We start from the raw sequence: 15132 nt of genomic DNA, 5'->3' as shown, positions 1-15132 counted from the left end.
CGGGTATCGCTGCAACCGGGCTCGGGAGGCGGGGGGAGCCCTTTAGAAACGAGCCCGCTTGGAGCTTTTTTTGTCTTGAAAGCTGCGCTCGCCAGCTGGGTCAGCTCGTTTGGGGGAGCTCGGAAACAATATCGCGACATGAGGGTTTTGCAGGGCGGGAGGGTCGAGCTGACAGTGGCTTTCTTCCTGATTGTAATTAATTGCGGGCAAAGCATTTCTTATAGTAAACAGGGCTGACGTTGGTTGGGGGTTTTTGTTTGGTGTTTTTTTTTCTTTTTTTTTTTTTCTTTTTTTCCTTTTCTGCTTCTCTCCCCGCAAGTGTGGTTTTTTAGCTTAGGAGGAGAGAATTGCAACCGCAAAGCGGAATAAGCAAACCTTATTTAGCAAGCTGTACAAACAGCACTTGGCTCAGGCGCCGTCTCTGGGGTATATCCTGGCTTTGTCCAGCCTTGCAGATACTATGTCATTATTTTCTTTTTTTTTTTTTTTTTAAGATACAGTTTGGAAGTGCAAACCCCGTTGTGTAATTCCCCATTCGCGCCTGCGGTGAAACCCTTGCCCAGTTTCTCCTCCGTGCCTAACTGGCCCCAGCACCGTTTTCCCTGCCCTTGACCGACAAACTCTTACAGCTCCGGGCTGCGTGGGAGCATCCCCGCGCAGTCGCCTACCCCACCGTGCTTCGCCCAGGCCCCCCCTTGCTCGCATCGCTTCCCCTAGTGCCTCAGCCATACGTTAGGAGATTTAATCTCCTGCCTCTACCACCACCACCTATTCATTTTTGATTTTTTTTTAATTTCGTGTTTGAGCTGCCCCAGCGCTCAAACACAGGGGCCCGGAGCCGATGGGCTGCGGATGCACGGCGGCAGCCCAGGATGGGCAAAACCGGTCTCCTGAGCTGAGCTGCCGAAAAGCAACTGCCGCAGCGTGGCTTTGCCATCGCCGGCATCCCTCGCCATCGCCGGGGCAGCACCGGAATCCCTCACCTGCCTCCAAAAAAGTGAGGGGATAAATGCTCTTTCCCTGCCTGCGTGGCGTGCGCGGCTGCTGTTCCAGCTGGCCGCTGGCAGGGCGAGGGGCTGAGATATTTGCTCGAGCCGCCGAAGCGAAGGAGAGCTGGATGTCACCTGCCGCTTTATGGTAACTGCGCCCAATTCCCTTCCTCGGCAGCAGCTTTTACGGTGGTTATTCGGTGGGGCTGCAGGAAGGACGTTGTGGAGCTTTGTGGAGCTTCGCAGAAAGGTTTCCAGACCTGATCTTTATCCGTAAATGATAAAACCAGTACATTTCCCTTTTTCAAGAGCGAATGGAGACTGCAGGTTGGTCTGAATTTGCCACGGGCCACAAAGGGGTGATGGGCTCTGTTGGGGTCATCTGCCACATCTGAGCTACCGCGTTTATCTGAGCTTCGTGCCTCGCTGAAGAAGATCGGTGGGATCGCCACCAAAACCCACGGGTGCCTGGCACAAAAAGTCTGGGCGCTTTGCAAAAGGGGCCGGGGCCGAGGGCTTGTGCCGGTGGGAAACACGTGCAGCAGAGCCAGGCGTTCCCGGCACGGCAAGGGCGAGAGCCAGGGCCAGGGGTGATGTTAGAGAAAACTAATTTTTAATCACCAATCCCCCATCCTAAGCTACCTTATGGCCTCGGATTGCCTGGCCAAAGCCAGGGAGCGATGCCAGCGGGCAGGGAGGTGGGTAAATGCCCGCTTGTGTGGAGATGTGGCAAAGGACTGACGGATCTGCTGATGTTATTTCCCGTTTTGTCTTCCAGCGGAGCCGAGTCCCTCTCTTCAGATGAAAAAGGTACAGTAATTTTGTGGAATACAGCGCTTCAGATGGGTTTGTTAGGAGAAATGCCCGTCCTTTGGAATGGAAATGCCTATTTTGTAACCGCGGGCTTTAAAAAGCGGAGTGTAACACCTTAGCTTAACGGATAAGAGTTTTGGGGTTTTTTTTTGTACTGATTTTTAAAATTCATATTCCTTTGCTCTTTATTCCCTTCCTCTGACCTCCCTAGCACAAAACCGCCAAGAGAAGAGTTAAATCTCTTTCAAGCTTATATCCCCCGACCGCTTTTCTCTTGCAGAGGTGGCGGCCGGCGGCGCGGAGGGAGAGGGCTCGGCCGAGGAGCACCCGGCGGGTGAGCACACGCGTGGCTGTGGGTTTTCCCCGCGCGAGGGGTGGCGTGGCCGGCCTTGCACCCGCCGTTTCCCCGCAACGTTGATAGAACCCCGGCAGACGCTGCTGCAGCTCAAGTCGCTTGCTTTGCGATACCGGTTTCTCTTCGACTTGGGTTTGGCAGAATAATTTATGGAAGCCACGTATGGCGCATCCCCGTGTGTCGCGTCACTGGTGGGACGCGCCGGCTCCCACCGATGCTTCTCCCACCTCACGTGCGTGCCACGGAAAACCGTAATTTAACTGGGTGGACTGGGATGTGCCACAGGTGAAGCTCCAAAATAGTCCCAGGTTGTAGAAAACATTAAAATTAAGCGTCTCGAACGTCACCCGTACCCTTCAGAAGGGCCTGGGTGACCCCCGAGTCTCCCCTGGTGCTGGGATTTGATGCTCTGGTGCTCCTCTCTGCCTAAGGGTGCCTCAGTACCTTTTTCTGCTCCTATATTATCTAGCTTGCTGACCAGTCTGGTGTGTTTAAGCTTCTAGATGTATCCTTTTACTTACCGGTGGCATTGCTTGATTTCATCCTGCCTGTGACTAACGGGGTGTAATTTTGTTAAGGAGAGGACAGTTCCGAAAACAGCTCCAGCAGTAGCTTGGAAGAGGAGTCAGGTGAGCATCGCGTTGCGATTTTTGCGTTTCCTCTTCTGAAAATTTACGTTCAGCTTAAACCAGCTGCTTTTCGTGGGAGTGGTTGCAGGGTTATTGCATAAGACTGTTAATTCAGTGATCGTGTGCTGAAAAGGAGAATGATGTTTTTGTGAGCAAATGATTTCCCAGCCGCTCAGTTTTGAGCAGAGCAATAATAGAGGAGCAGCAGCTAATGTTGCTTTAGCCTCATAGACACAATACACGCAGATGTTTTTACACCACACTAGTTGTCCAAACACCAAGAGGCTATAAATCTGCTGGAGAGTTGGCAGCAAAAGTGGCAAAACAGGATGGACAGGAAAAGAATTAAAGGAAGCGTTTGCTGTTGATGAAAAGCCTGCGGGTTTGCGCTTACGCGGCTTATACCACCAGCAGTTTATTCTGGTTTCCTGTAAGATTGATAGTCTTTAGTTAAATAATTACAAAGCTTTTTCTCATCAGATGCGGAAGAGCTGGATGGAAGGAGGTCGGGTGAGCGTGCTTTTATTTTCTTCCTTATATCCGTCTCGCAAGGCGCGAGGAAGCCACCACGGGTAAGGGATGCACGAGGGTAACGATGGGTGATGGCAGGAGAGCGATTTAGGAGCTGGTCCGGCCGTCCCCCTCCGCGTCTTTCGGTAAAACGACTCGCCGGAGAGCACGCGCCCAGGAAGGGGGTTCGCCCGGGGGTGCATGCGCGGTGCCTTTCCCTGCAAACGGAGCCCGGCGCGGGGCTGGGGGTGCGGGGAGGTGCCGGACGGAGCCGAGCCGAATTTCTGCCTGCCACGGGGTCGCCGCAAACCCCGCTGCGGCTCGGGGACTGAAATAGCCTGGCCGCGGGAAGGGAGCCAACGCGCTGGGTGGTGTTTGCCTGATGTTTTCCAGGCCGTTCGCTGCAGCGAGACGTTTTTTCGCCTCTCCCACATCTGCCTGCCCGGGAGGGCGTTGCTGTCCCGGGATGACTTTGGGACAGCCCGGCTGGAGTCCCAGCTTGCAGGGAGGGGTTTTGGTGGGACGGGGAGCGGGAGCGAGCGGCTCTGCCGCTCGGCTTCTGCCAGACCCACCCTTTGGGCTAAAAGCTTTTGCCCGATGCGTCGGCTCTGCTTGCTTTCTGTTGCATTGGGGGGTTAATAAGGAGGATTCAGGCACTTTTCAATCATTTTAGGGACCAATCCACTGCAAGCAGCACGGTTAACCTGCTCGCGGGGAAGCGCCGTTGCCAGCTTCCATGCCGGGTGGTTGAACTTTGTACTTGGCACAGTGAGACTCGTCCTGGGGATGAACCTGGGTTTTTAACCCCAGTGGAAATTTCCAGTAGTTTGGGCAAGTTACGAGCTTTTGACAAGAATTGTATCCTGAGGTTCAGCTTCATCCCCACGCTGTGCAAAGCCTGCACACACAGGTGTGCAAGTGTGCCTGCAAGAACTTAGTCCTAGGGATATTCTCCTTAGGTTTTTATGAACGGAAGCAAATTAAATTGGTGGGTTGTCCTTGCTGGATATGGGAGCAGAAACCCGCTGGAGGCTGAGGTGTTTGCTGCAACTTGTTTTTTGTAGATGAAGAAGAGGAGGAGAAGGAATCGCTAGCGCGCTGCAATGAATCAGGTAGTAACGGGTCTCTTGAGGGCTGGGTTTTTTTTTCTGAGTGCTTAATTACTTTGCTTTTCATGAGCTGATCATCTTCCTGTTTTCTCACTAGGAGTGAAGTGTCTGCCGCCCTGTGAGCATTGCAGAAATGAAAATGTACGTTTATTAAAAAAAAAAAAAAAAAAGCACATATTTTTCATGAGACAATTTGCAGAACGTAATTCTGCTCTCTCATCACCTTTTTAAATATGTTTTTTTTTTAATCTATTTATAGGACCAGAAGGAGGAAGTGACCCCTAGGATGCTTTCTGGAGGACAATATGTGTATGGATTTTTTTAATATAATGGGTATCCATTTACATTGTTCTCATCAAGATATTTCTCTCTTCGGTTTAAGTGGGGAAAAAGGCTAATTTGCTGCACAGATACATTTAGAGTTATACCAGAAGATGCCCCCAAATCCTTAAAAATAAACAACTTAGGGCAGCCGCCCCTGCTGCGTCCAGATCCTGGTCCAAAAAAGCTCTTACGATGGCTTTCTGCCTGCCTTGTCTTGCTGCAGTGATTAACATCAGGCACATTTTTACATGCTTGTTTTAGTCTGGACGCACATGAGGGGTCTTGCCCTGCTTCACAGGAATACTTGTCCTCCCTGTTTGCACCGACCTTGCATTTTTCTTTGGATGCCAGCCTTGTTCGCCCTCTCTCTGTCTTGGAAGTTGTCACCGGTGTGTGACGTTGGTGATGTCCGTGTGTGATGTTGCTGTTGTCTGTGTACGATGTCGATGCCGTCGGCGTACGGTGTTGGCTCTGATGCCGACGGGAGCCGGGCTGAGCCCTTTGTGTAAAAGCAGCTGCCTCGTTTGCAGGAAACGTTATGCAAAATGTTCATGACAGCTATTTTGCGTGCACTGGCTGGGTCCTCCTGGCCAGTTTTTAACACTCCAGCGATTGTTTAAACATTGAGACTGGAGAGAAAAAATTGTTGTGGCTTCTGTGCTATTCAGATAAAGTGCCTTGCGCTTGTTGGGAAGGGAGTTTCTCCGTTATCCCTTGCAAAGCACATTGTTAACGGTATTTACTAGGTGGTGGAAAATAAACTAACCGGGTGACTCTTGCCCACGGCAGGGTGCAGCTGGACGCAGAGGGGACCTACCAGTGCAGCCTCACGGGCTTGATTTTTGAGGTAACGGGGGCCGTCAAAATCACTTATTCCCTCTTATCCTGGAGCAAATACGCCAACCTCGTGGAAAAGCCGTGGATCGTGGGCGGCCCCCTCTTCGACGTGCGCTGCGACTCGACGCCGGCTCTCACCTCCATCCAGTTTCCCCACTCCCTCTGCCTCGGCGGTGAGTGCCGGCGGGGGCAGGGGTTGGGGGGGGGGGCTGCCGGCTCCCCGGCGCAGGAGGTGCTGAGGCAGCCCCGCGTCCCCGCAGATCATGGCGCCGGCATGGCCTTCAAGGTTTTGCACGTCAAAGGCGAGGGGGCAGCCATCGAGCCCTCCGCCGACTACTCGGCCTCGCACGTCAAGTGGCTGGTGAGCTCGCTCTCGCCGGTGGGACCCCTCATCCAGAGCCAGGAGCCGGTGCAGTACCACGGTGCCGTCATCCTCTACAAAGTCGTCGACGAGCATCCCTCCTTATCCTTTCGGGTCTACGTGGCTACAAACAACGACTCCTTTATAAAGGTATGGCTCGTGTCGGGGGGGTCTAGGGTGGCACGACGTAGAGATGTACGGGCAGGGCTGGTTATGGGGGTGCTACGCGGAGGATGGGTACAGCGGAGAGATGCTCTTCTCTCGCCCTACTGTTTGCAGGCAATAGCGATGTACATGTATAATGAGACTTCCATAACGAAAAGGTCTGCCAAGGTAGGGTACGATGCTTCAGAAACCTGTTCGCCACCGGAATCCACGGAGCTCAGGATTTATGTCTGAAAGGGCTTCTTGTCCTCGCGCCCATTCCCGGCTACAATACGTAGGCAAACAGTAGGAGAGGACAGCAACGAATAACCTTCCTTTTATTCGGGTCGCAAACTCTTCTGTCTAATTTCACCCAGGTAGCACAATAGCTGAAGAAGTTTATTTGATGTTTTTTGAGGATGCTGTTTAGTGCACAGCTTTCTGTAAAGTTTGCCCTGTGGGACAGGTCACAGACATTTTATAGAGCTGGGGACAGAGAAGAGCCCAAGGAACCGCATTAGCACAGGTTTTAAATGTTAATTCCTTTACTGAGGTGAGTAACCTTTAAATTGTATTTTTAAATTTAAATTGTATTTTTAAATTTTAGGATATCTCAAGAGCTGTAAAACATTCAAATAAGAAGTTTATTAAAATTGACAAGCCCCCTGTATGCCAAAAATTACTTCAGAAAGGGAAGAGGTATAGATTAATTTGCGAGCCAGAAGCTGAAATAACTCCAGAGGTAAGTCCCTTACACAACCCTCTTTTCGTGCATGGCCACTTAATTAGAAACATGACACAAAATGGCTTTTCCTGTACGTTCCTGCACTGGCATTAAGGGCATTTTTCACATTCATTTGCCATTGCGGCAGAAAGCATTTGCCTCTTAGAGCCCTAAAATTTGGGGATGAAATCCTGATGCTGAAGTCAACAGCAACACCCTGGGGAGATTGGGGTTGGGCTCAGATCTGTGCCACAGCCAAATACCTCCTCTTTAGCTTACGCGTCGGATAAATATTTATTTTTAACATATTTACATTGTATAGGAAATTGAATTTGTTGATGGATCTCTCTTGAAACTAAAAAGTTACATTGAAGTCTATTTGGAGAAACCCGATGACTTCACCTTGTCTTTGGTTGAGCTGGAGTCTGATGCGACCGTATGGAAAGCAAGACTAAGGGAGAGTGAGTCTTTGGTCTTCCCACGGCTAGTTTGGTCCTGCGGAAAAGATGCAGGAGTTGGGGTATAATTCCGCCCTTAGATGCACCTAAATTCCTGCCGTTAAAATCGCGAGGTTTGGAGCCGGAATTGATAAAACACAAAGAGAAGAGCTCCGGGAGGTCGGGTAGTGGATGTTGCGACGGCTGCGGGGTGTGCGGGAGGATGATCCGCTTTAGTTTTACTTACTGGGAATAATATGCAATCTCTATTGCATATTATAGATGGCGTGCTGCAGCACATCGGATACAAGGGGAAAAATCACCTCATTATGTGAAATCTTAGCTCAGCAGCTGGAATCCACCCAGCAGCTTGGTTTTGTGCCTGAGAATTGTTGGATGTAGGGCACAGCAGTGGGAATTCCTCCCTCACCTTTTGTTTCCTCTGAAAACTGTTTCCCAGGTGACTGGATACATTACGATCAGAACAAAAACGAGCAGAAAAGAAGCACAGTCAGTAGTAAGTCAATCTGAAGATAAGTCGGGGTTGCTTATTCTCTGGGTACCTGGCTTGCTGTTGTAGCTCAGGTGACACGAAAGAAGTAACATCACCTCTCGCTTGCTTCTTAGATGTCAAAAAACGGAAACCAGCCCTCAGCATTTTGGAAGAAGACGAGCTCTGCAGCAAAAAGCAAAAGACTGGCAATACTGCAGGTAGAGCATTTCTGTGTCGTTTAAAATAACAGGTTTGAGTTGTTTTGGGTTTTTTTTGTAGCCCATGAATTGAACCTGAGCTCACTCTTTTAAAGACTCGCACAAATCTGAGCAGGAAATAGGGGAGGAGAAAGCACTGCTTTTGTAGGTGTGGAATTTGTACCTACATTGATATGCTTTAGTACACTTTAGTTTGTCATTCACTGGGTAAGTAAATGGGGAAAAACAGCTAGGAAATTTGCTTTATAAGGGACAGCTAAAATGATATCGTCTTCTAGGACTGGGAAATAGCGTCTGTTTTTGAAAGAGATTTCCGCTACGTGTCTCAGATTTTGCATTTGGGATATCTCCTGCGCCATAACAGGCTAAGTTTTTCTGGGGGGAAAAAAATAAATAAAAAAGAGCTCCTACTTCTTGTTGACATGTGATGTCCTGACGGTCAGAGATACTCGCTGGCTGGGAGCTCCCACCCAGAAACTACTTATTTACTAATAGTTCGTTGGAAAAAATGGAGAAGAAATAATGTTAGTTCAATAAGTCAATGACAAAAAAATCAGCAGAAGTAGCCATATAGGTGTTTGTTTATGGGTGCGTGTAGCCACCAGAGGGAGAGCTTCCATCCCTCAGAACCTCAGGTTTATGCGGAAAGTGGCTCAGTCTGTGTAACAGCGTGGGCTGAGGCTTCGGAGCCATGGTAATTAAAGGAAAAAAAACCATCACCTTTCTGGAGCAGCCGTAGGCTTCGAGAACAACAGACATCTGAGTGTGCCAGGAGGTAGCGAGTGCTTAGTGTGGCCTTAACATTACATGTCTCAAAATTTCTGGGTGCTTGGTAACATAACGTACCAAGGGAGGTTCTTCTGCTGGAGGAACAGCTGCTTATAAATGGGGAAAAAAAACCCTTTACAGCAGCAGCCAGCATGCAGTCGGTGTTGTCGTCTTCGTGAGCTAGGCTTCTTACTCCTTCGGTGCTTTTCTGCAGCGCGTGGCTCTGAGCTTGCTGGATAATCTGAATAATAAGATCACCTTCATCGTACGTCCCTTGGCCACATGCAGAACTAATAGTGTAATTTAGTTACAAGTTTAATGAGAAGGGCAGTGTTAAATCTGTTCTATGTCTTTTCAGATGGAATTGAAATAAAAATCTTAACTGATCAACAGCTGATGGTGATCGCAAAGCTGTTTGGTAGGCAGTGGAGAGAAATTGCTATTGAGTGTCTTCAGATGGAGATGAAAGACATTGAGCAGATTCAGGCAACGGAGGAAGAAGTTAATATGCAAAAATTTCTGGTGTTAAGCAAGTGGAGAGACAGAGAACAAGGCAACGGAACTGCAGAAGCTTTGTACAGAAGCCTCCGTGAAAAAGCGTCCCATGAGATACTGCAAGCCCTACAAGGTATTGCCTTCCCGTTACATTTATTTAATTACATCAGTGTGTTTCAGGTGTATTTTAAGAATTTGCATCAGAGGTTTTACCAAATACCTAGTACATGTTTTACTACGTAGGTCAAAATTGTCTCCCTTCTGATATTAGCAATGGCTTTCTTTCTTGTGGCATTTTTATACTTCCCTTCAGAAACTTAGAAAATGAATATTTTTGCACTGACTGGGTTGAGAGTATTCTCAGCGTGACCTGGCCGTCACGCTCAAATAAATCAGTGTTACATACCCAAGCCAATTCTTCATTGTCTCAGGGAGTCCAAAGAAAAGATGTTTGGGCCTTTACTCTTGTGTATTTTAGGAAGGGTTAATTAACACCTTCCTCTGACGGATGACTTTGCGGTTCGGTCCTGCAGACCCGTGTGTGTGTTTATGTATTTCCTCACTGCCCACGTGTGGTCCCGCTCATTTCTGTGGGGCTCCTTACATTCGGTCCATCTTCTGCAGACCGAAGTTGTTCACCGAGCTGAGAACTCAGCCAGCCAAGGGGAACCTTTCCCAAAAACTAAATATATTTTTTTCTGGAACAGGCAAAACTTTGTTGTTTCTTCCTTCTCCCTAAAAGCAACCTGGCTGCAAAGGGTGGCGAGCTGCTCGTGCTCCCTCGCTCATCTGACCCTCACAAACCTATCCGTGCCGTAGCCTTGCGCTGTCTCCTAGGATTTTAACGCATTTATTATTCCACTTGAATATTGCAGTAATTTCCAGAGATGAGATAATCCGTCTGTGTTTGTGCGGGTTCCTCTCCTCAGGTTTCTCGGCGCGGTGCTGAGCCGGTGAAGGAGCGCGGTGGGAGCTTCACGTCCCGCTTCTCCGGCCGCTTCCCCGGCGTCTCGCCGAGATTCGGGAAAGAAGACGCAAGGCATCATCGCTCAGCGGAAAGCTTAGGCGGGCTCTTCGCAAGAAACGTAAATGAAATTTTGCGTGGATACAAGCAGACCTAAGGCTTTCGGGAGCAATGACTCGTGCGGTGGATCCCGGCACCGCGGCCGGGAGTGCCGGGCATCACGTTCGGGGAAACCCAACACTGCCAACCGGCTTTGTCTCATTTGAGCCAGTCCTAAAAGACATGAACACTGGAAGAAACCAGTTTGCCTTGTTCAGGTGTATGATCCTTATCTGGAAACATTTTTATTTACATCAGGGAAAGACAGGGAGAAAAGTTACGCCGTGACTTTTGTCCCCTTAAAAAAAAATATTGAACTGCCAAAATCATGAGGTACATCGTATTTCTGACAGATGCCCAAGATCAGGGAAGAATAATCCTAAACTTGCAGATAAATTCCTTTGCGTAATCACTGTATATATACATAATTACTGTATATACTCACGTACATTCAGTCCTTGTTAAGCTGTGGTTCTGTTTTCTTTCATGGGAGCACCACTATTGACTTGAGGCAGCTTTGAATTTTCCTGGGAATTCCTTCTTCACTTTTCTGTATAGCCCGTCTCAATTTTCATGAGATATTTTTTAATGTTGTATATTTTTTTTTTCTGTATTATAAACTTTTTATACTTTTTTTTTTTACTTGATTAATTTTAACTTGAATAGAATTAGGTGCTTAAACTAAAATGGGAAAAGCGAAAATCTCTGTGAAGGCTGTTACTCCGTCGGCAACGCACGTACTACAGAATTGGAAAAGGTTTGGAAAGAATGCTACTTGCAGAAGAGAGCGGAGACGCCACAAGGGAGATTGTCTAGTTTTTAAAGACACAGGATTCTTCTGGTCATCTTCCTCTGCGTATGTTTATGAAAGAAGCAGCATACTTTTAAAAAATAAGGATTAAAAAGGAAACATTTACACTATTTACGTATGATTTTTTTGGATTATTTTTTTATTTTAGCTATTGGGTGAAATGTTGCAAGTTTGTTGTATGTCGTGGGCCGTCTTTCCAAGCCTTGATGCTCCACGTTAATGAACATCCCAGGGGGTGGCTGAGGAAAAGGGCTGTGTCGGTGCCCAGGACCTCGCGGACTTTTCTGCTGATGGGGCGTTTAGGGGAAAAAAAAAGCTGTGGCAGGCAGGGTGGGCTCGTGGGGGGCTCTCCAGCCCCAGGCAGAGCTGCCCTTGGCTCTTCAATCTGGGACAAGCGGCGGGACATTGCCATCAGGGGCACCTATAAAATACCCGATAAAACCCAAAGTTCTAATAGGACCCTCTGGTCAGAAGCAGAAATCAGTAAATCTAAGCGGGAAAGAAGGTGCTTGTTTGTAATAACGAGGGTAACGGGATAGCGTAGCAGATGGCGAAAAGAGATGATAAGGTCTTTGACCTTCAGGTTCTTTAAACCAAATTCAAGAACCTTTTTAAAAAATTGTATCTCTGTGGTCTTCAGTTTGGCTTTGTTCCAGTTCTCGCAAGCAGAAGGAATGAAAATATTACAGTTGCATAAGGTCAGCAGGGCACCGAGGCTTGAGGTTGTGCTTACCGTACGACTTGGTCTGTGCTGGGGATCGTCTGTGGGAGTAGGGATTTTAAACTAAGATACCAGTGCTGAATGTTACTACGGTATGCCTTTACATGCCAGCAAGTATTTTAAAAGTATGATCGATATGAGATTATCATATTGATTCATGCTATATCTCAAGGAAGAAAAAAGTCACCACATTTTTTATGCAAACTTTGATTTTATTGGGCAATAAATAGAATAAATAAGGAATATCATCATAAATAAATTGATTATTATAAATATGTTTCAATTCCTGAAAATTACAGCTGAATAAATAAAACAGTGAAGACAAATTACAGTTGAGTGTTCGGTGGTTTGAGAACATTTTGGTGCTACAATGTAGCTTATTTTCTAGAAATCTAGAAGTCGAACGTGATAGCTTAAAAAGCACTGAAAACAGCTCGCTAAAACCTGATTTCTAAGAAACTCTGTGAAATAATTATGCGCTAGACTCCTTAAAAAGCCCCCAACCACCTGGCAGGGTATTGACCCTACTCTTTTTTTTCTCCAAAACGTTCCTAGGTCAAATTTATACCCCAAGCGCTGGCGGGCTGGGCGCTTACAGCGAGCTCTCTGCCGAGGTCAGGTAATTCATCATCCTGTTGATGGTGACCGTGCGGATTCGGAAGGCGTGAAGGATGCTGCAGAGCCTCATCCTCTCCTTGAAGGAGGTCAGCCCCGCGCCTGCCGATGGCTGCGGCACGCTCCCGCTGCCGGTCTTCAGGGCCTGGGAAGAGGTAGGGCTGTTAAAAACTATCACCAGAAAGTGGCTAAAACGTAAAGCTCTTTAGGTTTTTTCCGCCCCCTGAGTGATAAACGGCAAGGCTTAGAAATAAGGTATGTAAATGAGAGATTTGAAATATTTAATGATATAATTAATAGACTTAGGATGCGCAGCTGTACTTCCCTTGAGACGAAAATGGCCATTCATGCACAAAGGCTCTTTCTGCCCAGGAATAAAGATGCTTTTCTAATAAACAGCCTATGGCCGGCTTTGTCTAGGGACCCGTTAGACTGGGCTCATCTGCCCGTGGCCAGAATCTCCGGGCTATCGGGAGATGCTGTGTCAATACAAAGGCAATTAACTTTTTTTTTAAGTAGCTTTTGTTAAACAAACCGACAAGCTTTTAACATCTATTTCCTCTAGTCAGTAAGACTATTTATCAAAGTTCAGTACATCCTATGTCATATCCAGTATAGCAGGTGTATTGTATTTCAGTATTTGGAAGAGAAAGAGAGCCAGGTCCCTTTTACTCTATCTTTTACTCTATTTTTGAGTTCTTTGAGGAACTGGCAGAAAATCCTGCACCCTGTCTCCTTGCGAGAGCAGAGCAGCATGAAATAAGGAGGGCTGCTAAGGAGCCATACGTCCGAGTCCTGATGTATTGACCACATCAGCAAGGCAAAAATATGAAGCGAGAGACATAATTCATAAGAATCAAGTCTTGTCTAGGAAAAAACAGTAGCAGACAATCTTTTAAATTACCAGGTTAAAGAAAGGTCACTATTTGACTGACTACAGAATGGAGTGCACTGAATTAAAAACTCTGGTTTAAGACAGAAATAGTAGAAAGGAAGGAGACAGAAATACTTACTTTCATCATTTCATCAATCTTTGCCAGCACCTTTTGATCATTGAAGTTCTTCAGCTCGGCCCTGTAGGCATTCAGATCCTCATAGATGCCCTGCAGGCATTTAGTCTGCAAAAGTCAGAATTAGGAAATGTGGGAATCTGTTGTTAAAACGCTTTAAACATATGACGAGCAAAAGAAGGGGTTCTTTGGGGAAACTTGCAATTTACCGTATCAAAAGTAGATCTTTCCAGTGCTGGACAGTTTCCAGTCTGCAAATTAAAGAAGAAATGAGACATGATGATTTTGTGGAAGTGGGAATTATATGGCTGTTCCATGAAAATATGATGCTGAAACTCAATATTTTTTTTTACCCCTGGATCCTCAGATGTGCAAGCTTTTATCGTGTTGGTTTGATTCTTAGTGATATCTTCAAGATCAACCTCTTCAAGGGTACACTCAAATCCCAGGGTGCTGAGATCCTGTGTTAAAAAGGTAATAAAAAAGGGTCATTGACTCAGCTTCACGGTACTGTGCGTACATATATGTAAATGCACACAATTATAAGTGATCTGTCACAGCTGTCTGAGCTTAGCTGAATCCTTGGAATGAGGCTGTGTGAGGACCGTGGTTAAATACAAATGCTAGCAAATGGACTAAGAGACTGAAATGCATGGGGCAGTTGTGTTTAGTGGGCATAAGCTCAGGCTTTGCACAGATTTGTTTTATATGTTGTCGTGAATCGCACTGCCTCCGTTACTTTGAACTATTCTCTCAGACATCGAATCTATTGAGAACTTTATGTCGCTATGGTTTTAAACGTAAAGTATCTCTTAGAAAGTGAAAAATAACTAATACCATCTGCATAGACATTTAACGGTGCTCACTGACCCACTGCAAGTGTGGGAACAATGCACCTATTTAGTGGTGGGGGTTTTTGTGGTTCTCCAAGATGAATCTTGCAACAATAGCAGGGAATTTTAGCAAAAAAAATCCCCTTGGCACTACTGCCAGGGGGCTTTAGTGCGGAAAGATGCTAGAGCACCGAACCGACAACACCAGCAGCAACATGTGAACACTACGACAAAGTCGTGAGCAAGTTCTTTCCTGAGCCAGTTCTGCAGTGGCCTTAGAGAAAGTGTTCAAAAATGAGAGAGCTCCTGAAATTGCTGGTGCCACTAATGGTGTGTGTGCTCCTGTGGGGTTGCGGTGAATAAGGGCTGAGAAAGACACCTGAGCAAATCCCGATCCTAAAGGGCTGCTCAGGGGAGGCACGAAAGCAAAGACCAGGCGTAGAGTCTTAAAGGGAGTCTGCAGAGAGCATCCACCCCGCTGGGTGCCCTCACCAACCCATGTCTGCCTGCCTGGGTACCCTCACCAATCCCTCACTGCTTGCCTGGGTGCCCTCACCAACCCCATCACTGCCCACCTGGGTACCACCACCAATCCCTCACTGCTTGCCTGGGTACCACCACCAACCCATCACTGCCCGCCTTGGTGCCATCACTGCCCCATCACTGCTGGTTACCATCACCTCCTGCCTGGCTGCCCTCACCAACCCATCGCTGCCCTCCTTGGTGCCCGCGCCAACCCATCGCTGTCTGCCTGGGTGCCTTTACTGCCCCATCACTGCCTGCCTGGGTACCCTCCCCAACCCATCGCTGCCCTCCTCGGTGCCCTCCCCAACCCATCGCTGCCCACCTGGCTACCACCCCCCCCATCACTAC

The 15132-nt window shown here is 47.6% G+C and overlaps 2 protein-coding genes across 2 annotated transcripts in view; one reads left to right on the top strand and one right to left on the bottom strand.

The window, feature by feature from the left end:
- Positions 1–1669: 1669 nt before the first annotated feature.
- On the top strand, positions 1670–10327 carry LOC104842576. Its single transcript, XM_010585005.1, has 14 exons — positions 1670–1799; positions 2083–2136; positions 2736–2786; positions 4361–4408; positions 4503–4546; positions 4665–4714; positions 5519–5739; positions 5827–6077; positions 6679–6813; positions 7118–7256; positions 7693–7746; positions 7860–7943; positions 9070–9386; positions 10136–10327. The coding sequence occupies exons 1-14, from the start codon at positions 1670–1672 to the stop codon at positions 10325–10327; spliced, it is 1770 nt and encodes a 589-aa protein (XP_010583307.1).
- Positions 10328–12393: 2066 nt separating this feature from the next.
- IL12A (interleukin 12A) overlaps positions 12394–15132 on the bottom strand; it is an 8109-nt gene continuing 5370 nt past the window's right edge. Inside the window, exons 2-5 of the mRNA XM_010585004.1 lie at positions 13780–13887; positions 13636–13677; positions 13430–13534; positions 12394–12561 (exon numbers count right to left, since the gene is read on the bottom strand). Of these exons, the coding sequence (XP_010583306.1) occupies positions 12394–12561; positions 13430–13534; positions 13636–13677; positions 13780–13887 (423 nt within the window). The remainder of the gene's footprint in view (positions 12562–13429; positions 13535–13635; positions 13678–13779; positions 13888–15132) is intronic.

The sequence above is a fragment of the Haliaeetus leucocephalus genome, unplaced genomic scaffold (genome assembly GCF_000737465.1).
Source record: "Haliaeetus leucocephalus isolate CR32 unplaced genomic scaffold, Haliaeetus_leucocephalus-4.0 Scaffold1014, whole genome shotgun sequence".
Classification (NCBI taxonomy): domain Eukaryota; kingdom Metazoa; phylum Chordata; class Aves; order Accipitriformes; family Accipitridae; genus Haliaeetus; species Haliaeetus leucocephalus.
Note: the sequence above shows the minus strand (reverse complement) of the source record. Positions and strands in the feature narration are given on the sequence as shown.